At 39.1% G+C, this 27,699-nt stretch overlaps 1 protein-coding gene across 5 annotated transcripts in view; it reads left to right on the top strand.

Annotated features, from left to right (window-relative positions):
- The window catches only part of GLRA2 (glycine receptor alpha 2), a 161,805-nt gene that overhangs the window by 35,510 nt on the left and 98,596 nt on the right, over positions 1–27,699 (top strand). For 3 of the 5 annotated variants that reach the window (XM_037020427.2, XM_037020429.2, XM_037020428.2), the window contains exons 3-5: positions 1,645–1,712; positions 9,337–9,560; positions 26,491–26,573. In XM_037020427.2, the coding sequence (XP_036876322.1) occupies positions 1,645–1,712; positions 9,337–9,560; positions 26,491–26,573 (375 nt within the window). Of the gene's footprint in view, positions 1–1,644; positions 1,713–1,807; positions 1,876–9,336; positions 9,561–26,490; positions 26,574–27,699 lie in introns of those variants that run through there. The other 2 variants (XM_073227914.1, XM_037020430.2) reach the window with 2 other exon arrangements.

Here is a 27,699-nt window from a genome sequence, read left to right on the forward strand (position 1 = left end):
AACACACTTCTCATGACTTGTCTCTACCTTGCCTAAGTTATTTATTAGAAAAAAACAAATGGCTATAGAATAGAATTTTATGCCCAAGAAACTAATTTTTGTTTTGTTTTTAGTAACCAAAAGAGAAAATATCAACCAGAGTAGGACGTGACACTGGAAGAGACGGCATCTTGGCGGATGCTGAGATAAAAGGGGAGGGGGTGAGCGAAGAGACTTGGACCATGTCAGAGATGTAGGCTGAAAACTGGTTTAGTAATACGGTGGTGCCTGTGATTCCATGCTTGCAAACATTTTTAAGAAATAAACACAATTATCTTTCACTAAAAATGGAAAAACTAGTTATGTTAAAAAGAAAAACAGCTGAACATATCTCTTTCGCCAAATCTCCTTGCTCCTTTTTACCATAAGTCCTTGCCTGGGAACTTACCTTAGCTGTTTAGGCCAAGTTTCCTTTCCTCATTGTGAGAACCCAAAGTGGGCTTACAGAGTTTAAAAGCACAGCGCTCAGTGCCACCACAGTTGTGTTACTACCAGCCTTTCAGGGAGGTCTCAAGCCAAACCCCTCCTTCAGCCCCTCCTGGTTCATTGGGCAGAGAGCCAGCTGGGGTTTAGATTGCTCCAGGCTGCTGAGCCTTTGTCCAGTGAAAAGGGACAATTTTCCACTGAAAACATTGTGGTGGGCTGGAGAGTGGAGAACTACATGAGGGAAATAAACATATTCTCCAGCAAAACACAAACCTGGAAATCATCAGATAGTGATTTATCTATTGCTAAAGGGCAAAGAGTCTGTGCCTATAGTCCCCTGGGCACTGGGCACACCTGATCTCAGAAGCTAAGCATAGTGGGGCCTGGTTAGTCCTTGGATGGCAGATGAAAGACAAGAGGGAAAGACAGCGAGTCCCTGGGTCTCTGGAGAAAAAAACAGGCTTTGTTCAAGGCACATCTAGGATTAATAACCCTTGCTTTACAATCTGGACATTAAGTGATATTTCTGCGTTAATTTCTTAACACATCTAGGATTAATAATCTCTGCTTTACAATCTGGACATTAAGTGGCATTTCTGTGTTAATTTCTTAAAATCACCTAATTTTCTTTATTTTTGTATTTCTGTATGTCATTTTTCATTGGGGATCAGATATAAAGCAGGAAGGGGGTAAATTCAAAGGTATCCAGAGAATCAAACTAGATGCACTGATTTAAAGGGTGTCGTGTAAAGAGGTGGATGCTCCTGGTCCATCCACAGTTCAAAATGCAGCTCCATTTGTACTCACGACCCAGGCTGTTTCATCACAATGGGGTGCCACCTGCTAATGTCTAAAATGTTGATGAGACTAAGGTCAAAGAAAGCCACCCACCCAAAAAGCTATTTTGATAGCAACTATTGACAGTAAATTCAGTTTAAGAGTCTTCAGCTTATATTTTCCAACTCCAAAAATTTCAGGGTATGTTACCATTGCTTAACTGCATTATTTGAAATGCTACTGGGAACGTTATCATTATGATAACCTCTGCGTAAAACATTTTTTTTTTGCAATCTCACCATCATTTTAATTTTGTTTGCATATCTAGTCATTTGCACAGATGTTGATGGAGCTGTATTTTTGCCTCAATGTCTATTGCAATATTCTTATTGCATTCTACAGGTCCTCCAGTAAACGTTACTTGCAATATTTTTATCAACAGTTTTGGATCAGTCACAGAAACCACCATGGTAAGTGCTACAATGCCACTGGCAAGAGACAAACGTGACTTGATTATGCCATGAACACAACCTGTCAAATTTTCTATTTATTGTTCAACTTGCAGGGCCTCCTGTAAATGTTACCTGCAACATATTTATCAACAGCTTTGGGTCAATAGCAGAAACTACAATGGTGAGTGGGACTGAGCATTGAAGCCATCGTGTGAAGGAATGGGATATGGGATCGGAGAATACTGTAATGTATTTGTGGGACATTTACTGAGTGCCAATTTCCAAGTTCACTTGCCTCTAGAAAGCAATTATTTATACTCTTTCACTTTATAATGTCACTAGTCAAGTGTTCATTACTTAAAATTCAGTATCTTTTACCCAGCATGCCAGAGAAATTTCGGAAACACTTGATATTAGGTCAGATTAAGGTAGAATTATCAGTAAGAACCACAGTGTATAGTTATGGATATTTAAATACTTGCATTGCCAATATTTCAGAAATACACATTTAAAAGTTTGGAAGATATTTTTATAGCCAGTCTTTTTCATATAATGGAAGTTTTACCATAGTCAAGTCTCAGACATGCTACATTTATGATATATGCCTAGAGACTGACTTATAATCAACATACACAGACACACATAAACACAGTTTTCTTGGCAATAGAAAGTAGTTCCAAGTCCATAGCAATTACACCACATGGATGGCTTTTCCAAAAATAATTAACATAGAACTTATTAAAATCTCATCATAATCTATGTGCAAACATTTCATGTACATAAAAAAGGTTTCAGATACTATAAAATCCACCGTTTGTTACAATGTCATGGTGCTGGTGTTGCCTGTAACCCAACCTGCTAGATCAGTGGCCTTACGGTGCTAAGCTGTAGTGTGGAGATAGTATTTTGGGTGAAATATTTTCTTGACCCCATACAATTTATTTTAAGTCCTAAGTCAGTTGGCCGGTCCTAATTTTCATGACTATGCAAAGTACACGGCCACATTAATGAATGAGATCAAAATAAAATACAGTGGAGCTTGACTAAGGACTATGGTGGCTGATGTCCTAGAAACACTTAAATGAAATGATAAGCAGAATGCCATTGATAAGTAAAAATCAGTGTCTCCTGTCTTTATGAATTTTCTCTTCTCAGCTAGGATCTGTTTAACAATTTTCTGTACTTTTTGCTGCCCTTGATGCTAGAAAGAAAAAACTTAACTGTTTACCACTGTTTTGCCCTGGCAAAATGAGACATAATACAACTCCACTAACCCATCTTAATATTACTCTGACACAGCATTGTCCAGAAATGAGACTTCTGGGGCTTTCACAGGATGTAGTGCTCTCAGAATTTTACTCAAATAAGATAGTTTTGATAGGGTTATTAAATGAGTCATAAGCAAAGCTGGACACGAAAAGAATAATCCAACTTGGCACCTGGCATTCAGCTTCTGTCTCCTGCCTCTTGGTCTTATCCTGATAACAGAGGGGCGAATCTTCCAGCTGCCCAAATTACTGGTACCAGCTTTACACGATGGCATTCAATGACAATATTTGCACGACCTAATGCTGATTGCATTAATTAGACTCCTAAGTTGCTTTGATTAAATCTCATTGCATTTTACCCTCAATCAAAAATGTAAATGTGCACCTTTTCAATGTTCATTAATGCAAAAAAAAAGCAGCTCAACATTTAAGGAGGTAAAAACGGAAACTGGATATCCTTGTTTTCCTGTCTTAAACAGCTAATGAAGGTGTTTAATAAGTGGGCTTCTTATGCACTTCTGGCAATTTATTAACGTGTCCTTCATCATCTTTCCTATGAAAAATTGTGGAAATCATTGCCTAAGTATAATATCAATGGCTTGTATAAGACAGATTGAATCATATGGTCAGAAGAGTGATGTGTATTATGCTTCTTTTATTTTTTAGCTTTTGATGTAATGATGAACTTCGTTTGGTTTTTAAAAAGTACCTTTTATTTTCTTCAATTATGGCTTTTTTGTGAAACTTAAAAAGAGTAATTTTTGAACCTCTATCATGCTTAATCAAAGAATAAATCCTCCTGCCATGGAGGGGTAGAGACTGGCAAAAGGCCAGACAGTAAATACTTAAGACTCTGAGAACCAGACAGTCTCTACCGTAACTATTCAATTCTGCCCTTGCATGAACACAGCCATTAATAACAGTAAGCAAATGGGCTGTGGCTGTACTCCAAAAAAACTTTACTTACAAAAACAGGCTGTGGCCAAACAGGGCCCATAGGCCATAGGTTGACAACCTAGGATGTAAGTCATCAATATTTAAATGAATGTTACTCAGTTGCTCTTAAGAACTTGAGAATAGCTCCTCCTTGACAAGGTCATCTTCCAGGATCCCTGAGGCCCAACCTGGGAACAGTCCCCCAGATGCACCCACATCCACAGAGTGCCCCACAGTCCTAGCTTCCTTTGCCAAACCCCTGAGATTCTATCATCCACAAATTACCCACACTTCCATACAATTTGACTCAAAAAATGGTTACAAAAGTCGAAAAGAACCAGATTCTTCCCTGAATTGTCTTTAGTTGGAGTCAGAACATCAGACCCTTAGCTTTTATGTGCAGTGTGTGTGGTTGTTGAGGACACTGATGAATGCTTTCGGGGGGTTGATAATATTTTGCTTCCTCTACATTTTCTAGAATGAATATTGCCAAGAATGCTTCAGAGTTTTGAGTTTCTAAACATACATTGATTTTCCCCTCTTCCTTCATGTCCCACTCTCATCCTATGACCCTGCTAGCATCACTGAAGGATTTCGTTTGGATGTTTGTTTCTAAATAAGAGGCAATGCTAATATGTTTTAAGAGCTCAATATGATTTTCTTTTGGTGCTATGGAGTCAGCCCCTCTTATATTTGATGAAATTGCACTGAATTTTTGTTGGAACTCCCTGCCCATACAGGATAGGCTCACTTACAGACCCAATACCACCTCTCACATCTTTGATATGTTAGTATTGAAAATGTGTACTCAGAGACAACACATTTGTGTTATTCTAAGGAATATTTTAATGGATCATGATGATATACATTATTCCTAAATACACACTTTTGTTCATTTAGAGTCACAGTGATCTGTTGATGGTCATTGCTGGTTGACCCTGTGTTAAGAGTATCCCATGGAACAAATATTTTGTGGTTCCAAAAAACTTAAGAGACTAGTAAGGGATTTGATGCGACAGGTTGTATTTTGTTTTTGGGAGATCAGTTTACCATTTCCTTCCTTCTCTCCTCCCAGTCTTTAGCTGCTGATGGCAAGTGATTGACAGGATGAGGAGTATATTAAAACCCCCTGTTTCCCGATATAAAGGCATAATTTGGGAATACTGCCAGTAAAGGTCAAGAGTATCTGCATGCCATCTGCATGCAGCTGTCCCCAAGGCTAAGCCATCAGAAAACGGAGAAGAGATAGTTTCCTCCAAGCTTCCAGATGACTTCCTGGGAGGATGTGGGTGGACAGAGTGTGATTTGGACCTCTGGGTACCGGGCCACTACCCATGCTCCAGCCACAGATCCTGACCTCTCCCCATTTAACAGATTGGAGGGGGAGGGGGAGCAAGAGCTGAAAGTGCACAAAGGGCATCCACTCAGAGAGCAGCTCCAGAATGTGATTCCAGTTCCCCCAAACGAGAAACCCTCCATGCTCTGTGGGTTCCTGCTGCAGGGTGAAGAGTTGTTTTATCTCCGATCTGAAGTCACGCTCCTGAAGAACTCGCTAAGAGGTAGACCGCTCCTTGTGCGAACGCACGCGGTGCTGTAACGGCTGAAGTGACACTTGGAGCTCCCTTTCATTCTATAGCTGCAGAAGCAATTCCTAAGGAGACACTAACTAATCAGAACTAGTCAGTAGCTACAGTTCTTATTTCTGACTTCTTAAGAAGGAGCCAAGATTCTGCCACAAGCTTGGCATTTTGTTGAACTGAGATGTAAGGTAACCTTGGTCTCTAAATTAATGATGCAATGTTAAAGCCTGAATTCATCATAAAGCAACTGCTCCTTCCAATTTCAAATTCAAGGCTGACTCTTCATATCAAAGATAGCCCAGACTCAAGATGATGAAAACTTTACTGTAGTGTAGCTGGAGGTTAAAACCAAAGTGTCGCATAGGCACTGGGAGGACTCAGCAAAGCATATCCTCGTCTTTGATAACTTTATAACACAATTGGATTGAAAAATATATACACGTAAGAATAATAAGAGAGTAATAGTAAGGTTTAACAGGAGTATGTATGAGACAGAGTGGCAATCTGTATGTACAAATGCTAGACTAAATATAACAGTACCGAAATAATTCAATTTAAGAAAACATTGTGGCATGGGCATAGTACTAGAAGGTATCAGAAAATGTGAAATTTTTGAAATTCTAAACTTGATAAATTATATAATAGTGTGGCATGTAGGCACTTGTATTACCTGTATTGAGAGTGTAATAAAGATATAATTTACAAATAAAAGATGTGTGCACATACTTGTACACACATATGTATCTATCTATCTATCTCTCTCTCTCTCTCTCTATCTATCTAATGTTTCCATTACCTAATCCAATACCTAGATAGTCAATCATTAGAAAACAAATTTTAATACAAGGAAATGTATCACTTATTTCAAGTAGAATGTCTCTGGAGAGAGAAGGCAGTGTAAAAGAAAATTCAGTCCACATCTAAGCATGTGTCTTAATATTTACTCCCCCTTTAATATTTCATTAACCCTAGAAGCAAAAAATAAAGACAAAGAAAGACTATAGAACAATATAACTATCTCCTGTGGTTTGAAATATCATGAGAGAATAAACCTATCTGTAAATAAACAGAGATGATGCATAGAGAAATCACATGGGTCGAGTTTTTACCCTACATTGCAATTTATAGTGAACTGAAAGAATTACGGAGGCCTAGGCCTAGAAAGCCTTTTCTTTGGCTATCTACTTCTCTAGATCCTTGGGCATCCTTTTCTATTCTTAAAGGTTTTAAGGGTTGCTATTTATTTTAGAATAGTGTATATCCTCATAAAAAAATTATCAAAAATTTTAATTCCTATACATTATAAAGAACAAGCACTTCCATAAGATCGAATAACAGTCTTATTTCATATGAATTCTGTCATTGTGGCATAAAATGTATCTTCTCTAAGTGTTCTACTTATCCTTGCTTACAAAGAGGACTAATTTATTTTCATTGTTAGATATTTAATGGGTCTAATGTGATATGATAGGTTCAGTGCTCTTTTTAAAGTTCTAATATTGAGAGAGTCTGTTTTATTATTTTTCTCTATATAAAATTTAAAATAGAAAAACCAGGAAACACTGAAGAAGAATACTCATGGGAAAGACTTTTTAGAAAGATGTACAGTAGCTGTGAAAGTTTATATTGAGATATTTTTAAAGATCAGTGTTTTCATGTTGGATGTTACTGAGGTAATGTTCTCTGGAGTCTTTCAATATGCATCTTTAAATCATTACCTGGCTCAAAGGAGGATTGAAAGGATATTCTCCTGTTCATTTTGCTGCCCAGTACTCTCTACCTGGCTTCTTATGGCCTCTCCCATCCTGTGATTATTTCCTGGGTTGGGGGGTGGTTGCTCATTGGCCTCCCGATGGCCCTAAGATATTTAATCCATTCTCCCTTGTTATTTCCACCTGTCATTACTTCCCATATTTAGAGTTTCTCTATCCCCAGAATTGTCTAAGGAATGAGACCCTTTTCTCTCCTACTTCCTATTGAAACAAGCTCATAGACCCCCACACAAAAAAATTTAAGGATAACTGATTCTCACTCTAAGAGAAATAAAAGGCTGGATGTCAAACACTGGAGAAATTGAATCCCGCCCCCCACCTCAGGAAACCTTAAGACAATCTCACAGTTGGTGTATCTAGTGCATACTTATATGCAAATTTGATTACTATATTTTCAATAGCCCCTTTTTTGATATTCCACAAATCATACACTCCCACTCTTTACTCACACAAAACTCCAAAGACTTCAGTAACTCCTGTTGCCGATAAAACATGGAGCTGGTAATCTTCCAGTTACAACCCTCTGGCCTCTTAGACAATTTCAAAATATACGATGGAGAGGACTTTGAGGTTCTGCCATTCCCTTGGTTCACTCCCATGGGGTATAATCCCCAGAAAAAGTCAGCTGATGAAATTTTCCAAGTCAGAAAGTCCTTCTGTTGTACAATGGAGAAACTTAAGGCTATTTTTCTTCATATTTCAGCCTTTCCAAACTGATGACTGATTTTCAGAAGTTAGTAATTCTTTGATTGTTAGCATTCTTTAGGCCTACATTGGGCACTCTTTACAAGAACTGCTACTTCTAAAATACTCTATCAGCCTGATTATCAGGATTGCTGCATTTTTTTTAAAAAGTCATAGGAATTTGGATAGTTTAGTAACAGGTAGAAGGAACTGTATTGAAGTTCTTTTCCATAAACCCTGAACTTTATAAACTTAGCTTTTTTTCTTTTATCCCATTTTTGCCTGGGACTGAGCGAGTTCCCTCAGTGTGAGACTTTGGGGCTAAAACCGGTAGGTTCTCAGGCAAATCACGACAAATCGGTCACCATTAGAGTTAACAGTGATAAAAAATCCAGATGCCAAAAATGTGGACATGGAGTAAATGGTGAGAACAGAAGAGGAGAGTAAAAAGGAATGAGTGTGCATCACTGTAAATGACCACAAGTGGCAAGAGTAGACGATTAGCTCTGAGACATAGTTCCACTTGACAGGAAATACTATTGGAGTCTGTTCTATCAAGCAAAGCAACAGTTTCCATGAGCCTAAAGACCTTTGAGTAGAAATCCCCAGAAAAGCAGTCACTGCCCCAAGCTGATTCCTTAGCACAGAAGATTCCCAGACCATGGGGGAATGACCAGTGTACGTGAGTCTCCCACGGGGAGGAACATCTTTGTTAGAAGATGCTCAGATTAGGAAGACATGAAAAAGATCTCTGTTTTGATGAAACATCACGGCAACTACTATAGATTGACAACCCAGTCAGAGAAATTATAAAATATTTAAGAATTTTGAAAGTAAGTAGCTGTGAGGGAATTATCTTGTCAGCATGAAGAATCTTAATATTTATGTTGGTGAATTTAAAAAATATTGCCCCATCATGTCAGAGTTTTATAATAAGATTTCCACTTCCAAAATTACGGAGTGGGCTTCCTTCTGCCCAGAGCACCTGAGCCAAATGAAAAAGAGGTGATGCCATTTCTGGTTTGGAAAATGAATCTGTTTTACCTGACAATCTGCCATCACAGACTGACTTCTATACTCAGTGTTACCTTTTCCTATAGGAAAAATCAGCTTGAGTTAGAATTATTTCCTCCTAGAATGAGCACTTTAAACATAAAAAAAAAATCAACCAAGCCAGCCTATTCCATTAGTGTTCTGGTTTGGTGGAGTCTTCTTTCTTTCCCCCCTCTGTTCCCTCTCTTAATAGAACAGAGTGGTTTCTTTTGGCCAAGATATACACAACCTGGTTTACTCAGACATCAGCACTGCACCAAATCAGGGAGATGAGGGAGGGGGAAATGTAGGCGGACCTCTTATGCCAGAGTGGGCGATAAGTAACTCTCAGTGCCTGGCATTTCTGTAGGACTACCGAGTGAACATTTTTCTGAGACAACAGTGGAATGATTCACGGCTGGCATATAGTGAATACCCCGATGATTCTCTGGACTTGGACCCATCGATGCTGGACTCCATTTGGAAACCAGATTTGTTCTTTGCCAATGAGAAGGGTGCCAACTTCCATGATGTCACCACTGACAACAAACTGCTTCGGATTTCGAAAAATGGCAAAGTGCTCTACAGTATCAGGTAAGCTTCCTTTGGCTGCACCTGTTCACTTCTCTATTTTTCTCTTGGCCTAGAGCTGCCTGATTCTGCAGGTCCAGATGCATATGAATATTTGAATTTCGTGGGCTCTTGTTTATCATTTGAATCTTAAATTAGGAAGAGTGACAGAGGTTCCCGTGGTCTCAGAAGTATGATTCAGAAGTATGATTCAACAGAAATATGTGTGGTAGGATGGTGTGTGTGCGGCGGTATCTTGTACATACATGCACAAAAAAAGTGTTTTTGATTGCTTCAATAATGGAAGTACAGGCCCTTTAGTTCAATTAATCATTGCATATAATGTACAAATTATCATTTCAAATAGTTCTGCCATTCTATAACAATTAACCGCACACATAAACCCATTCAGTGGCTTGGCATGGTCATAGACAGAATACTTTGGGCTGGGTGAGTGGAAAGCTGGTTCTAATCTCAGCTGCTTCTAGCTAAACATGTGACCTTGATCTCTTAACTTTTCTTGGGCTTGAGCTTGAGAAATAAAACTCCTAAGATCCATGTTTGCTTTTATATTCAAATATGATCTTCTCCAGAATCTTCATTACTCCAAACTAAAAATGATCTCTCTCTTTTCTGAACTCTGGTACATAGTTTCTCTGTGAATCTGTAAGGCTCTCTGTCTTCTTACCTCATAATTAGGCCATTTCTGTACATGAATTTAGCACAAGAACATGAATTCTTAGAATCAGACAAACCTAGAATCAAATGCAAACTTTACAACTTACTAAGTTACATAACCTTTAACCTTAAGTTACCGTAATGGTAAAGGCAAAACACCATATTTATCTCTGAGTCTTCTTGTGAGAATGAATAATATAGAACAGAGGTCAGCAAATATTTTCTGAAAGGGCCAGATAATAAGTATTTTAGCTTTTCAGGCCAGACTGTCTTACTCTGTTGCAACTACCCAGTTCTGCCACTGCAGCATAAAAGCAGCCATAGACATACTCAAACAATTGGGTGTGGCTGTATTTCAATAAAACATTTTTATTTACAAAAACAGGTGGTGGACTAGATTTGGCCGTTTGGCCATAGTTTGCCAAACTTTGATGTAGAGTATATTAAAAATACTTGCCAAAGTACCTAACACAGAGTAATGATGGCTGTCTGTACTTTAAAGCTAACTACTTAGTATTCTTTCTAAATACTAAGCTCTTTAACGCCAAGATATTTGGATTTTATATCGCTTGTAACCCTTATCAAACGGCCAAGATGGTGTATTGTATATTAGCGATAAGTGATACGTTGAATAAATATCGACATTTTAAGGCTAGAATGCCCTCTTTCTCTCCAATCTTATTACCAAAAAAAGGGGAGGGAGGGACAGTTAATGCCTTTGCATGTAATTTTCACAAGTTTGTAGACTCACCACCACCAAAACCTCATTTTACAACTCTATTTATCATTTAGGTTTGTACTATATATTCCATTCTTACTTAACCTAGTAATTCCACAGCTTGCTGATGGCTGAGAGCCCCAACGTCTTGTGGAATGAAAGAGGCTGCTCATTCATGAAAAGTGGCAGTCCCTGCTTGCACAAAGAGCCAGCAAACTTCCCTCACTTCTTTTAAAGGAACTTTACATTTATTTTTATAAAATATTTTAAGGAAACAGAATATTCCACATGGTGATGCATTTGGTGTAAGGTACACTACTGGGCACAACCTAAGTTGATGTGACTTGATGACACGAGACATATGTAGAGTATGTACTGGGACAGAAAGTTATAGAAAGGGGCACAGGGTATCAGCTGCTCCTGTTAACCCTCCAGGCCTTGGGTGGCACTTGCTGTAGTAAATACCTGGCATCATGTACTGCTAAAATAAAACATTTTTTTCTTCTGTTCTATGAAGGCCTTTCCTATCTAGAACCATGAAGAATATAATGTTCCCAAGACCTAGATCTAGAGGAAACCTTGATCTATCTCTGGTTCCCAGTGTAGCATATTACAAGCTGTATTTGGATAGAGTGGAGTTTGTTCAGGTTTATGCTTTTCCTTCATTGTGGCTATTCTGTGAAATCAGAGGAAAGATCCTTGGTGTATGAGAAACAGCTTTTGGCAGATTTGAACTGCAGGAGTCTAAGTATTTGCCTGGAAGGCTTTTCAAAGAGCCAGAGCTGAGTAAGATGTACAACCTGCCCTGGAAGGGCTCCAGTCTAACAAGGCAGGCAGACATAAGATAAATTAAGTAATAGGAAAAAAATAGTGAACAAGGAAAAGAAAAGTGGCTCTAACTTTGCAAATGAATTGTGTGATTCGAACAGTGTTAGAATTTGGGAGTTGACACCCACACTGTTTCCTTGAGTCACTGAATTCAATTTAACTAGAGGGCAAGGAGTAATTAGTGTTAATATTTGCCCAGCTGCAGGTCCAACTCAAGTTTAAGGCCAAGCAGTGTACAGTTTCTGGTGTCTTAAAGATGCTGGAAAGCCCCTGCTGATGTTCCATTAGGAAGGACTTTCCCTCTATTCTCAGGTTTACAATGCAAATACAGCTGGGAGAGAGAACCCACTGGCCTAAATTCATACTAAGCTGTAAAAAGCTGATAGGAGATTTTCTTTCTGATGTAGGCTTGATGTCTGAGAAGAATAGTGAGACTGAGCATGTTGGCTGCCTGCGAAGAACTAAGCTAGGACAGAGGGCTGAGAGAGACACAAGGAAGGGGCACAATGGTGGGACCAAAGATAAACTCATGAATGGCCTTCACCCTACACATTTAAATAATTACTTAAACATCATTCCACATTAAAAAATAATGTTCTGTGGGGATGTTTTAAAGCTCATTTTCCTGAAAACTAAAGCAAATGAATAATAGCATTTCATTCAGGAACAATTCAATCCCCTGCTTTCTTAGCTTTGTAGGAGCAGAGGTAGAATGAACTCTGCATGGAAACCAAGCCCAAGGCATTGGTAGCCAAACAAAATGCAAAGAGAACCATGCAGTCCATTGACTTCATAACAAGCAAGCTCACACTTTCCAAGATATTATATATCTGTTTCCCAAAAGGTAGGGATTAAAAAAAAAGACAGTAGACCAGGACTCCATAAGTGTCCTGCAGATTCAAACACTTGAGGTACTTTTGTGAAATTCAAACAAATCTTTTAAATAGGAACCAAACATCTTAGTTTAGCATTAGAAAATTTCTGTCAATAATACAGGCCACAGTCTTTGTGGATGAAAAAGTGCCAAATCTACCTTGTATTTGTTTTCTAATTTCTTCTTTAATATTCACTTTAATATTCACAATGTGTTTGATTTTACTGTTTTCTTTTTAAGTTTTTTATTGACCTACCCCATTAAGTATTGATCATCCCCGATCAAAGTATAAATGAGGACACACGTCTTGCTTTCTACTCTCTCTTTAGAAACAGTCAAGCTCTAATTCATGTTCCTTAAAAAGGCCTGACTCTGTAGCAGAATAGTGAGGTGAGCCTTGAGTAGCATACATATCATTGCTCAAACAATATTTGTTGACTTGAATATAATGAATCACAGTAGAAGTCAGAGCATCATGGCATGTGGTGTGCAATATGAAAGAAAAAGGAAAAGGTGACCATTTTTAGAGAGAAGCAGCTTGTCTCAAGCTTCCACAATGTCTTTGCTAATATTTGTTTTCTTTCTATACTTTCCATTACTTCTGAGAATTTTCTGCCATAATTCTTTTATAGAAGCATAGGATCTTTTGGTATTATTTTGAAAAACAACCCAACACCCCTGTTTTATCAATGGGAAAGTGACTCCTTTCAGAAGTTAGGATAGGTAAAATACTGAAACCCATAAATAGAAAAGCTAGGATAATAATCAAAGCTCTTGACTTGTATTTCAGTGCTATCAGCTTCCACCTGACATTAATTCTTCATTTACTCCAATTCAAGTCCAAAGACCCAAACAAACACATTTCCAAAGATGTATCATTTTGGAACCAAACTTTTTGGGACTTATTTTTTTAGAATAAATGTATTTTTTAATTAAGGTATCATTGATATACAATCTTATGAAGGTTGCACATGAGCAACATTGTGGTTTCAACATTCACCCATATTATCAAGTTCCCCCCCACACACACTCCATTGCAGTCACTGTCCATCAGCATAGTAAGATGCTATAGAGTCACTACTTGTCTTCTCTGTGCTATACTGCCTTCCCCATGACCCCCCTACATTATGTGTGCTAATCATAATAACCCTTAATCCCCTTCTCCCTCCCTCCCCACCCACTCTCACCACCCCCTTCCCTTTGGTAACCGCTAGTGGGACTTATTTTTCAAAGGACTATTAGAGGAAGAAGGTAAGATTTAATGAGAACATCAAGTATCCTCAAATTTTGCAAATGTCTGAATAGACTTTAAATTCAAGGCACAACAATTGACTTTCAAATAGGAAGATCTATTTGATAGTTTTATTTAGCCTATGCAGCTTAAAGAGCATATCTACTTTCTGAAAAACTTTACTATCCCAGGGATCAAAGGTTGAAAAAATCCATTAAAATCATTAAGTCAACTCCCTACCTTCAGACAACCTGGTAGGAACTCATTCTATTTTTAAAGACCTTTAGAGAATATTTTACATTCTTTCTTTGGATCCTATAATAATGAGTTACTCTCACATTGTGCAGAAATTTTTATATAACTTAAATCACATTTTGCAACAACTTAACTCTGTCATTGTTTCCCTGCATTTGTTGTGATTTTTAAAAATGGCTACCATTTTTGGAAGGATTCACTATTTTTGCCTTCATACATTTTTGTCCCACCAGAATTAGTGAAGACATGCTTGGTCACTGACACTGCGTTGCTGATTTGATTTTACAGTGTGTTCCTCTTCAGCACCAGGATGTTCTTCATCTCACAGTTTTCAGTTTGCTGTCTAGTTTGGGGCCCCTGCTCTGAGCCTTATGATGCTAAATGTTATCCTGGTTACTTCTGACACTCTGCTAGACATAGATTTTGGAGTCAAACATCCCTGAGCTTAAGTCTCTAGCCTCAGAACTAGCTGTGCAACCTAGGGAAATACATGAACCCTTTGAACCTCAATTTCCTTAGCTTTGAAAAAGAGAAGATTTGGTTAAAAGCATTAGTAGAATACAATAAATGTTATATGGATGGATAATCACAAGTGGCATGGCCATATACACTAGGGCCCTTGGTATGTTCCTGTAATTTAATGAGTGTGTTTTCTGTTCTAGCCTCTAAGACAGAGAGTAAACTAAGATAGATGCCTACAAACGCCAGACATTAAGGATGGAACTGACTCACTTATTGAGTCTGGCCCTATAGAGCAGAGGTGCTTAACCTAAGCACTAGGGTGAAAATTTCTGGGGGCTGGGGTGGTGGTGGTCCTTGACTCTCCCTCAAGTATATGCGTATTTTGTGTATTAGGGAATTTAAGCCCTTTTTTGCTTGGTTTTTAGAGGAAAAGGTCCTTACCTTTCTTAAGGAAGCTATGACCCTCCAACTGTTAACAATTTTGCTTCACAGTTTATTGCATGCCTCCAGAGTAGGTATGCCTGATGCAGGGTGGTTAGGGAAATATTGTTTGCCTTCAGTATCTTCTTATTTGACTGACAAGGTTCCCCAGGAGCCTTATGCTAGCCGGACTCCAACTGCAGAGTCCTCCAAACCATATATAATTACAAGATTGTTCCTCCATAACAGTACCCCTTATCATGAAGGTATCTTCTCCCCTCATTATCAAGCTTTATCTGACATTGGAGGTGATTTGCTTGTTAACCCCTTTTGATTCAATTCATAATTCCAACTCAGTTGACGATTTGGTGTTCCACCTTCCCAGTAGAACTTGGGTTGTAACAGAGAACTCTTGGGGATTGACATGCCTCCTCCCTCTGATGATAGATGACACCACTGAGAGTAGTTGGAGTGTAGATTTCTAGACAGACATCCAACGGTGCTCCCCAAAAGATCCTGTCTACTAATGACCAACTCTACCCACACACATAAAAGGCCAGCTTTTCTCACATAGCATACCATTCTTGACTCATCCTATGGCCTGATGCAACAACTTCAAAAGACTCTAAATTTAGTTACAGAATGATTTTTATGGCATAAGAAAAAAGAATATTCTGTGTTTAGATGTCAGAGATGAAAATCAAATACACAGTGAACCAAGATCTGCCTAAATGTTACCAGTGGTGATACTTTATCTCACTCTCAATTTTGATGAGACACATAAGACCATATTTTTTGTTAGAAGGCAGCTATGAAAATTGGTGATTTCTTCTCTCTGTGTATATTTGGACCATGTTTACCTTCATATCCTATAATCAAGGCAAAATTACATTCTCATTTTCCGACTCAGTGTCCAAATCTTCATTAGTTTTGTGACTTGATTTAATGTAGTAATTAATGACTGTAACATAAGCGCCCACATCAGAATTAAGCAATGAGGCTTCAGAGAAGTGCTGGGAAATGCCGTGGAAACAACAATTGCCCTCTTCCTAGAGGCAAGCAAGAGTGGGAGGGTGGAAGGTACTGGCATGCACATAAGCTGGTGGATTCAGCAGGAGCTAAGTGGTGCAGAGGGGGTAATTTTGGAGAGTGGTCCCCCTAAAAGGCACTGATGAAGGTAGAAGCATTGAAGTCTAAAAAGTGTGTTCTGTTATGTGACAGACTGTCTTTAAATGCTGGAAAGGTCTGTTGAGCTCCTGATTGGGCTCAGAAATACACATACACTCAGAAGGCATTAATTGGCTCAAACACAACAGAGTATGGATCTTACCCTTGTCTGAAGGAAAAGAGGGGATTGCAGAATGAAATACCTGGCAGCTGGCATGAACCCTTGTCCTTGAGTCTTCACCTGATTACACTTGCAATAGCAACCAGTAGGTTTTCCTCCTTCTGGAGGTAGCTTTCCACTGTATTAGCATTCCTCAGAGTTTGCTCTGAAGCTGATGGTGCAACGAACAGAATACCAATAAGGTAGCTTGGGGCACTAGAAGCTCCCCATTCCCTTCCATCATTTCCTGTACCCTCCAGGCTCCCTAACCCCAGCCTCTCTAACCCCATCAGACCATCATTCTGAGCCTGTTTCCTAATCTGCAAAATAAGGTTGAACCAGAAGATTAGATGAACCCCGAGCCTCCTTCTAGCTCTATCCTAAGTCTATAACTCAAAATAATATCCTTCCTGGAACACAATTCCTTCTGGTTGAGGAAATAAGAGTGGGTTCTTTGTGTCTCTTAGGGCTTGGGAGCCCACAAGAGGAGATTATGAATCTTAAGGTACCTATCTCAAGCTGCTTTTAGATCTTGCAGCCTTTACCTCTCAAAGTGAATATCCAACTCCTGAGAAAGGGAACACGATTTTGGGGTGGGGTAGGAAGGACTGAACTACTTGTAGTATAAGAAGCAGCCTTGCATTCAACATGTAGTTTACACCATGACAAATAGTCGATCCTGAATTCCCTACTGAGAAATTTCCCAATCGCAAATTAGATAATTTGTACCCTCTGACTTAATCAGCAGGAGTATCCATGAGATATTATTTTAGAACAATGTTGTTTATGAATTATGGGTTTATATACTTTTAGACAATTATACAAAGATGGTTGGCTGGGACAATTATTAACTGGATATGTAGGCTAAAGGAAATTACATGGTAGATTTGAGCGAGCGGAGTTGAAGGGCTAGTCTGCTATTATTCATGACCTGCATTTTCTTGTGGCACGAAGCCAAAGGGAATTCAGAGGTCCTGGTTTGCCTGCTCAACTTATGTTGATGTGGGCTTCTGTCTGGCCCATAGTGCTGTCTTTCAAAGGCTCCCTGGATAGCATTAACCCCAAAATAAACACACATAATATCACCCTGGTTCTTATGAAACACATGAATTCCTTTAGCACTTTCTCATAACACATAATCCAAAAGAAAGGCACTGCATTTTAAAATGGGAAAAATTGTATATCCTCATGCTCAGCAGTCTCTCCAACGAGTCTATCCTTGCGTGTGGCATTTAAAATTACCAGCCGACATCTGTACTGAAGAGGACACACATTCCTCATTGGACAGTCATCAAAAGACAATTAAGAACATATATGATTATGTGAAGTCCCACACATGACACACACTCAGAGAAAGGCCATCCCATATCAGATTCATCATTGTTTTCAAAAGACAGTAAAACAGATGTTTTATTGAATGTTTCACTTTAGTAGGAATATGTTGCTAATGGTGAGCAGTTAGATGAAGGCTAGAAAGCAGTAAGTGAGCAATGGGAGTAAAGACAGAATGCTATCGGGGTGGGGCAGATGTCAGTTCTGAGGTTTCAGAAGACTTGGATTCAAATCCAGTATTACTAAGTGACCATAAGAAGTCATTTAACCTTTTTTGCTTCATCTACAGTTTTTCTCAGTTGCAGATTCATACTAAATGCTCAGTGAATGCCATAATCACCCTGGGTTGGCCATGGGATAAAGAGAGGAAAAGGGGGAGACAGTTCTCCCCATTCTCCCTAATGCATACACCTGGACATTTCTTTATTCCGTACGTGGCACATGCAGGCTCCAGTCACTTTCCATCTGCTCTCATTTTGCTCTGAGCTACCAGTAGATACAAAGTTACTTTGCTTTTTTTTAAAGGCCTATTTGCAGTTCACAAGTACTTGTTTTCTTTCTCTTTTGCCAAAAGTAAAATAACCCCAAACAAAGCATTAAGAAAATTGCTATACAGTGCTTTATTCCTTTCTTCACCTCAATGTTGCCATTAAATAGCTATAAACTTGAACACATAGTGACCACGGAGGAGTCAGTTCTCCTTATACTAATATGAGGCAAATAACATTTTATCTTCATGAATGTCTGGGTGTATAAATACTAGATGTGAAATGACTTTGAAACTTAAAATGTAACTAAAATGTGAGTAGTACTGGTTATTTGAGTCTGTTAATTCGAGCTCTTTTTTGGTGGTGTTCAATTTAGCCCTCTCCTATTCAACACCTTCAAAACATTTTCATTCAGGAAATATGAAAGCATTTGTGAAAGTTTTAGCTACAGATTTATCAGTTGCTCTCCAAGTTGAATCCAGTCCATATTTGGACTTAATTAACATGGGCAAACCATATGTGTGTGCATTTCCCGAAGGGACCAGGCACAGATGGGAACAGATACTATATTTTTGTCCTTCCCTGCTAGTATTGCTCAATGCATATGGGTATTTTCTCTGATGCCTTTATGTTTGGTAAACATGGACCTTCCTAGTCAGCCACTAGCATTTTAGTCAGAGGAGAGGAGTAGAACAGCTGATGAACCAACAGTGTTGCCATTCATCTCTTTGAAATCCCAAGGTCAATAGGGAAAAACAGGTCCTATATTTACTTGGAATTAACTAAGAGGATAGAGTCTAACCATACTAGCTTAGGACCAACCTGGGGTTTAGGTTCAGCCCTAGACAATATTGAGAAAATGATTTATCTCTGGTGCCCTAGCTACACTGTTCTGAGCCGTTTTCCATCCAGTTTCATCCTTCCATTTGATGCTCAGTATCAGCATCTGTTCTTGGGGATATCATGGGGGATCTGGGAAATCTATTAACTCATATACACAAAGGAGGAAATAACCAAGGGTATTTGAAACACTCTTCTCTCCCTAGATTTGCATCTTAATAGTCATGGGAGTCTTTAGCTAAAATGTCTATTCATTGATTATATGTAGCAGCTAAGAGTTGGAAGGTATTTGAGCAAGGACATGCATTGGGATCTTCCTGGAAGTCCTAATAATTTACACACTGTGAATTTTCAACTTTACCTATATGCAAAGCCTTTCCAAGCACAGCCACATGTGTGGCTGCCCTTGCACCAGGTGGACAGCTCAGGGTTAGGGTGAGCGGGACTCTTTCTATGCTTTATATGATGAGTGAGTTCAAAGCAGCCATTTAACTATAGAGCTTTCAGAAGGTGAGTTTAAAAGTTTCCTTCCTTGCCTGCCTATCCAAGCTTGTACCAATTAGTTCTGTTCTCCATGGATCAAGATCCTTCTGTGGGTACCATGGGTTTTGATTCAGGAACTTCGGACGATTATTGCAAGTCATATTTCTGTGACAGACCCAAAGGGTCCTCTCAGAATTTAGGCTTGAAAGGGTGGGCTATCTGCTCTACCCAATCAATGTGAGCACTTATCTAGGCCCCAAGGGAGTAATTAAAAGCCTTTTACTTGATTCAGTTCAGGTATGACTGATTGGAAGGATTCTTTAAACAGGGATTTGGAAACAACTTTAAAAAGCTGAAGAATACATGCACAACTATTGGGATATTCCATTAAAAGAATATATATAGTCCATATAGTTTAACATGCAATATTTATTAATAATACATTGATGATACTAAACTATGATCTCCTTCAAGGGAGAAACTGTTACTTCAAGTGTCTGATATGCATGGTGCCCAATAAATGCTTGCCCGAAATTGCTGAATGGGTGCACTAGTCTATAACACAGGTGAGCTCCGTTTAACAGCAATCTCTCCTTGGGATTACAGACCAGGAGCGGGTCCTCCTCTGAGCTGTGTCCTTCCCCTGACCAGTACCATGCCCTTTTGTAAACTTTTAGTTGAGGTTCATGCGAAGCATGTTGCAGCCTCCTCCCCAGCTCCCTTTGAAATTTCTCAGTGGCTGTTTTTCTAGTCAGAGGCCCAAGATAGTGCCCTGACACACTGCCATGGCCTTGAGTAGACTTCCATTGCCTACCTCTGCACATTCGCATGTGTTAATAGTCATGCTGGTTTGGTTTCCTCTCTGCTGCACCTGGAAACTGTCCCCCACCCCTCTTAGCTGCATTCCTAGCTACCTAGTCACCCCCACCATACAGGTTGCCTGTGGACTAACCTCGGGTGCACTGTCCTGACTTTCCCAGCATGCCTCTCCGTTGTGACTGAGGCTCATGATCAGCCCTCCCACCCCTTGTCTCACTACTCCTATACCCTCACTACCAATTCCTTAGAAGCCTACTTGGGTTAATTGTCCTGTCCTGGTTTTGGGTAGAGAGTAATATTTTCCAATGAGACTGCTAGCATTACTGAAAAGTTGCAAAACTCCTTTCTCTCAATTGTCTTACCTATTTCCCTTTGAAAATATTCTCTTTTAGTCGGTTACACTCACAGTAATTAAAGCCATCCCCTGGGACATGCTGACGCAGTGCTTCTTCAAAAGTGCTCCAGGGCACCAACATCAGTATTACCCAGGCTGCTCTTATCAGGAGGGTCTGAGAATCTGCACTCCTGCCAAGCCCCTCAGATGACACTTACGCCTACCAGAGTTGGAAACCCACCATGCTAAGGGATATCTTGACCAGACAACCAGTCTGGCAGTGCCTTTTAATCCACTGACTCCCTAAACTTTCTCTCCCTCTCCCCACATGTGGGTTGTATAAATGATGCACATTCAACTTCTGACTTGCTTCCAGGCTCATTTCACTTAAGGTCTAGATGGGTTAAGATGACACTCTTGTTTGATACTTGATGCACCCTGTCAAATCTCCCTGATGTTAGAATATTGCATGGTTCAGGAATTTCAAGGTACAACTGAGAAGAAAGATTCAACAGACCTACATCATATAGTAACATAGTCCTCACATTCTTGGGGAAAGAAGGGATTCTGTTCTAGGATACTGGATGATGGAGCCCTATGGAGGCTACACATCTCACCTATATGCCCAGTTTGCCAGAAAATTCTTATTTTCAGAAGCACTATTACTTAGACTTAAGGCTTTCATCATATTCAAGACTTCAAATTTACCTATAAGAGGAAATCCTCTAAACTGAACACCTTCACTTACAGTTTAGAATCATAGAAATTTGGGTAAGATGGGGTTATGGGTGCAGAATGAGGCCCAGTGATTTAGTCAAGGGCAAACAGCTCTTTATGAGAAAACTGGGTTTACCGCCCAGGTCCTTGGATCCCTGGTCAATGATACTTCTATTCTGCGAGGCTGCCAGGGGAGGCTGGGAGAGTTTTTCAAAGGACAGGTCATGAGAAGTCTGGATGCTTGAAGAAAACTGAGAGGAGTATCCCCCTTGAGCAGGTACAAGGCAACTAAGGTGTCTACAACCCCCTCTGCTGGCCTTACAGGCAAGAGAGGATAATAAATTGGTAACATTCTTTTCTAAGGAGGAACTGTAAATGGACTGTGGTATCAGTTAAAGTTGGGTTTAAATCTAACTTTGGCCATGCACTGGTTTTGTGACTTTGGGAAAATGACTTAACCTCTCTCAGTTTCAATGTGGTTACCTTAAAAACAGAGAGAACAGTCTGCTTTGTGTGATGGTACTCAATGACTGTAAAATAAAGAGAGTGCCTGACCTACATCATCAGGTACTCACAGAATTATGATTATTTAAATCATCACTTTGATGTTTCTTTTTCCTTAAGTATTTTAATCCTGAAGGAACACCCTAGGTTCTATCTCCTCTGATATATCCATGCACTTCTGAGAGCTGCTACAGAGTGTGCTAAACGTGGTCCCTAACAGAGGAACAACAGCAATATACCCTAGACTTTCTTACTTCTGAAAAACACAGAAGCATCCCCTTGTCTTTCCTGCCCAAACAAGACAGACTACTGTAACTGTCAGAATTAACTCCCCCCAAATAGTACATTGGCATTCTTTGCTTTAGGCAAGCAGATCACTCTTTAAAATTTGCATTCCTCCCTGAAAGTTCATTCTCCCTTCAAATGGCTCCTTTCCCCTCAAGAGTCTTTCTCTAGGAACGGATTCCCAGTTTAATATTGAGTTCCTTAGGAACCAGTAGTTTCCTATGAGTCAATGAGATGTCTGTCCACCATAACGTTGTGAAGTTAAATGACTAATTTGCACCCTTCTAGCAGTGTGAGAACAGTCCTGGTCATGGACCCAGCTACCTGACCAGGGCTTGAGGACAGGTAGACCAAGCTTCCTGGCTTTTCTTCAGCTTAACTTGCCTTATTTCTAGAGAGAATTTGCTAGCAACTTACAGAAGGGGCCAAGCAAGCTTTGCTGGCTTCCCTTGTGATTTGGCAACACCCTGTGGGCTCTGATGACCAGGATCCTCCCTTCTAAATCTTTCATCCTTTCCTTTTCTGCGGAAGAAAAGCCTGAAACTTTCCCATGGAGCTTTAGGATGCCGGTTCATTCATTTGTTCAACAAATATTTATTCTGTGCCAGGCACCATTCTAGATGGTAAAAAAGAGAGGGTCCCGGCCTTTCTGGATCTTGCATTGTAACACGGGAGAAATAATAAAAAATATAAAAATATAATATTTGACTTAAAAACTGTTAAGGTAACTAAAACAGTTTACAATGTCTGCATCTGTCAGTCATTTAAACTTTAAGGTATAAACCCAAGAGCGTGGGTTCATGAGAAGGTGAGCTGAATAGGAGACCAGTAAGGAAGGGAAGGGAGATTTTGGGAAACTGACTTCCTGTGCTTTGTTTTATTGTTTGGTCTTTAAAATCAAAATGTTTGCTCAGCCTTCTCACTCTTAGCAAAGAAGCAGAGCCTCTGTAAGGGAACTTTCTCCTTCCTGTGTGCAAAGAGAAGCAGGGGCGCTCTGGATGCATGTATGTCTGGCCACAATGACAGTGGGGAATGTGTGATAACACTTCAGGAAATGAGTTCTTTAACAAAAATCAAATGTAAGATGGGTGGCCTCAGCTCACTGCCCTCAGGTGCAATGGCCTTAATATTTCAGATAGTGGGGAAGAGGAGAGCACATCTCACATACTGTAGGTGGTGTCTGCAGTGAAAATCTGACTTTCAATTGAAATACTTCATTCTGTGAGACCCACCAAAAACAGATGGAGAGTAAAGGAGAGAAAAATCGTCCATGTTTTAGTATAATGTTGCATGTGCCAGTCTGATTTGGTGCAATTTCTACATCTCTACAAAATAATACCAAGCTCATTTCTTCCCCCAAACTTGTATTTTTAAAATAAAAAATCAGCCTTTTCAAAAAAAAACAATAAAAGCCATGGTGGTTAGTTTTGAAGGTTCTTGACTGAGAAGAGAGCATGAGGGAACATTCTGGGGTGATGGGAATACTCTCAGTCTGGGTCTGGATACTTGTTAAACAGGTAGATATAGATATAAAAAGTCATTTCGCTCTGAGTTAAGATTGGGGTGTTTTTACTGTGTTTAGTATATATTTCAGTGACAAGAGGAAAAAACGAAGTAAATGGCAAGCCAAATTTGAGGCCTGCAGATGGATGTCAGACATCCTAAATTATGGGGCTCTGCCGTCCAGGAAGGGACTGATTGGATCTTTACAATCTCTTCCCATTTGCTCAGCTGATGACATGATTTAGCAAATTATGAGCTGAGCTGGAGCTGCTAACTTTCCTCCTTGTTACTGGCTTCCATTGGGTTCCAGTACAAAGCTGATCCAGGGAGGAAATTAGGAAAATAAGGCAGAAGGGAAACACCCACTGACTTCTCACCTAAGACAAAGGTTGGAGAGAGTTTCATGCTTATCGGGAATTTCTCTTGTAGGGTTTTCCATGCAATTAATAGTTTTGGCCCCAAGAATTCTGGGTCCCTGTAGGATTGTTAGATCTACCACAAAGGCAGAAATAATCATGTGTGAGGCCTCTTCTCCCTAAATAAATGTGAAAAATTCACTTCACAAAGGAATCATATTCAGCAAGCCTATAATTAGGAATATCAAAATCAGGTTGTTTCCAATAGCAAACAAAATACTGTTGAATTCTGTGTTGCATGACTTTTTAAAGCTGTATTCATTTCCTCCATTTTTATTTTCTAAGTTCTCAAAATTAAACTTTCCAAAATCATAATGAAATTTCCTGATTTTCTCATTTTGATTCACTTAAATTATGCACATGTGGATTATTTTTGTATGATGAACATATTTTTGTTTTATGAAAATATTTCCTCTTTAAAAAACAGTAATGAATAGATTCTTATTATGTTAATAAAAATATCCCATAGACCCTTTTGAGGTTTTTTCCCTCTTAATAAAGTATCAGACTTTTCAATGTTATAATTACTAAAGATTTTCATTTTGATTCTTTTACTCTGTCCTTACTTTAAAGAGTTTGTGGCATTAATCTCAATAAAATTATGTTTTCCAAAATAAAGTATTCATGCTGGGAAAAAAATCTAAATGTCTATATGTATAATTATATCTGTGTCTCTAAATGAACTCCACGATTGGCAAAATTATTTTTCCTGTCTAAGGTGTTATTTCTAAGTCAGTTGTTAGAACTCAAAACTATGTTTTATCCTTTAAAAACATGGTATTTGTGTTCTTGAAAAGCCCAGAGAAGCTAGGTAATTTATTTAGCAATGAAGGTGAAATACTGTATGTTAATGGCAACATTTTAATAAAAATATGGTTATAATAATTGCAAAAGATTCCTGAATAAAATGGAATTTGATTTTACCTTTCAGCTATTGTTTGAGAAAAGGCATGTTTAATTACATGAAGATGGGAAGTCTTCAAATAACCTATGCTTGTCAACACAGCTAATGCAGAATAAATACAGAGTAAAAACAAAATATCATCCCACAGACCAGAAATATCTACTCTCAATTTGGTGTTGTTTATTTCCAAGATTGAAAGCATACCTTTCTGTAATTGAGAATACACTTCCCTGTTTTGTGTCCTGCTTTTCCCTATCATTGCTGTATTTTAACAATTTTCAAGATGGTCAGCATGGATGCTTTGCCTAATCTCACTTCAAAATCCAAACCTGTTCTTTCTTTAATATACTTGTGCCACTACTTTTTGTTTTACCTTGGCATGTATAGAATGTATAAAATGAAGCAGCGAAAGGAAAGAGAAGGGAACCAGGAGGGGAGAGAGAGGAGCATGAGAGCGAGGGCAAGTCTGCGTTACGGAGCAGGAGTCGGAGGAGTGGTCTATGGGCACAAAAGATGTTGGGGAGAAAATTACAGAATTTGGAGCAGTGATCTTTAGAACAACAGGAATTCTAGAATTAGAGCTACATGGGAATGAGCGCCATTTTGTCTTACCCTACCATTTGATAAGGAGATGAATGTTTATTGAGTTGAAGGTCTTACCTAGGGGACAGAGACTGCTGGAGGCAATACTGGGAAAGGAGCCCAAATCTGTTGATTCCAGATCTTAATTTCCTTCCTTGAATTTCTGAGGTATAGAAAAATTGAAGAGCAAGAGGTGTGAACCATCTCCCTGAGGACTGAAAAAGGAACCAGTGGAAAAGAGATGGTGGCTCAGTCAATATCCTGACATAAGGCCTGGTCAGAGCTGCCTCGGGGTTGGAAAAGGAAAGGAAAGGGGGAGCAGAGGAGCAGCTCCCAGATGCAGAGAGGTGTACACTACATGCAAGCTACCGTCCTTGACTTTTTTTTTTAGCTCAAGGATTACTTGCTCTAGATTAGCCGAAACTCCAGAATGTATGCTACAATGTATTGTTGACCCATCCACATCGATCAGCAAATGAAAAGATAGCCGAGTTAAACACTTGCTCATTTGACTGAAAGAGAATCAGCGCTTATCACATGATTTATTGTCCTTGAAGTAAAGCCCATCTATCCAGAGTATATAGTTCTAAAACAGTACAAAGTTTATCTTGTGGACATCAGTGTGGGTGAGAGCCCATTGTTCTCATGACTATTTCTCAACGCTCTTGTGGATGCTAGAATAAACCTGAGACCAATGCCATTGGGGAGGTGGGAGTCATAGGCCAGAAGATGGGAAATGGAGAGTAAGGAGTTATAGTGAAATTCTAAAATATTTTTTAAATTGACCAATGACCAGTTTTTCATTTGAAAAATAGAAAGCATTGCCCTGAGAGGTTGGATTTCATTATTTGAATCAGGGTCACTTTAATGTCAAATGTATTTTTGGTTTGTTTCTCAGGATTCAGACCTCAGAGATTTAAAATATGTTTTTTAAATTTTCTTTTCTTTGCTAAGACTCACTTTGACCTTATCCTGTCCCATGGACTTGAAGAATTTTCCAATGGATGTCCAGACTTGTACAATGCAGCTGGAAAGTTGTAAGTCACCACGGTTGGAATGACTGCCTGCTTGTTTTAACCAATGACCTGGTTCTTTTAGGGTGCTATTAAGGAGACAAGACCTGTAAGACTTGTTCTCTACCTACTAACCATGCCCATGGTCCTAATGAGAGGGCAAGCAAAAGTCTGTGTGCATGTCTCATATATGTGTGCATGTCTCATATACCCGATAGAGCGTACATGTTCTTCCATAGTAAAATGCCAAGTAAATTGACCTTCCTCAAAAAAAAAAACCCCAAAAAAACAAAAAAACCCAAGCCTGATTTAGTAAGCTTTTCTTTGAAATGAACATGTCTCCTGGGAAAATTATTAGTCATTCAACCTCTCTAATCAGAAAATTGTATTTCTTTCTATTTTATGCTCATATAGACCATCACCCCAAGGGAATTTTGGCAAGAAGGGGTAATTGATTTGAGGACAAGATACAGGGGCCTTAGCCAGAGGGGGATGCAAGAATGAGGGGCATGAGATGATCTGGAATAAGACGCATCTCCCTTAGAGGGCAGTGGCTACACAAAAGCATGCTGAAGGAAGTAGAGAAATGCTACCTATTTTGTCCCCTTTATGCCCTTGCCCTGATGCCAATGAAATCTTTGACACATGCCAGAAGTTGCTGATGCCTCCAAGGTGATGGGATTTTCAGTCAAGAGACATGACATTTTTCTGGCTTACTCTGTCCGTTTCTCTGTTTGCACAATGCAGAGAATAAGTGCTAGTGACCTACAGAGATGTTAGGAGATTTAATGAGGCAGAGGGAGGGAGATACTTTGAACTTCTTGGTTTAAAAGCTAACAGATACAAAAAGACACGTCAACTATTATTTAAAAAGAGGTAGTGACAGGGTTTCCTTCTGATCATTTAAAATCACTATAGATTTCCCTTGAAACTTCCTGCAGATATAAACAAAATAATGAAACATCTTTGTTTTAAGACACTGTCAGGCATGATATGAAAATCGCTGACTCACAATAGACTATGTATTTGTTTATTCCCTATTGCCCCTTCTCTTGAGAAGGAGGTTGAGAAAAACATTTTCTTACATAATGATTCCTTCTTTGTATCTTTTCTACTACCCCAAACTCTCCCCTGCCTCAACCCAACATTT

The sequence above is a fragment of the Manis javanica genome, chromosome X (assembly GCF_040802235.1).
Source record: "Manis javanica isolate MJ-LG chromosome X, MJ_LKY, whole genome shotgun sequence".
NCBI classification, from domain to species: domain Eukaryota; kingdom Metazoa; phylum Chordata; class Mammalia; order Pholidota; family Manidae; genus Manis; species Manis javanica.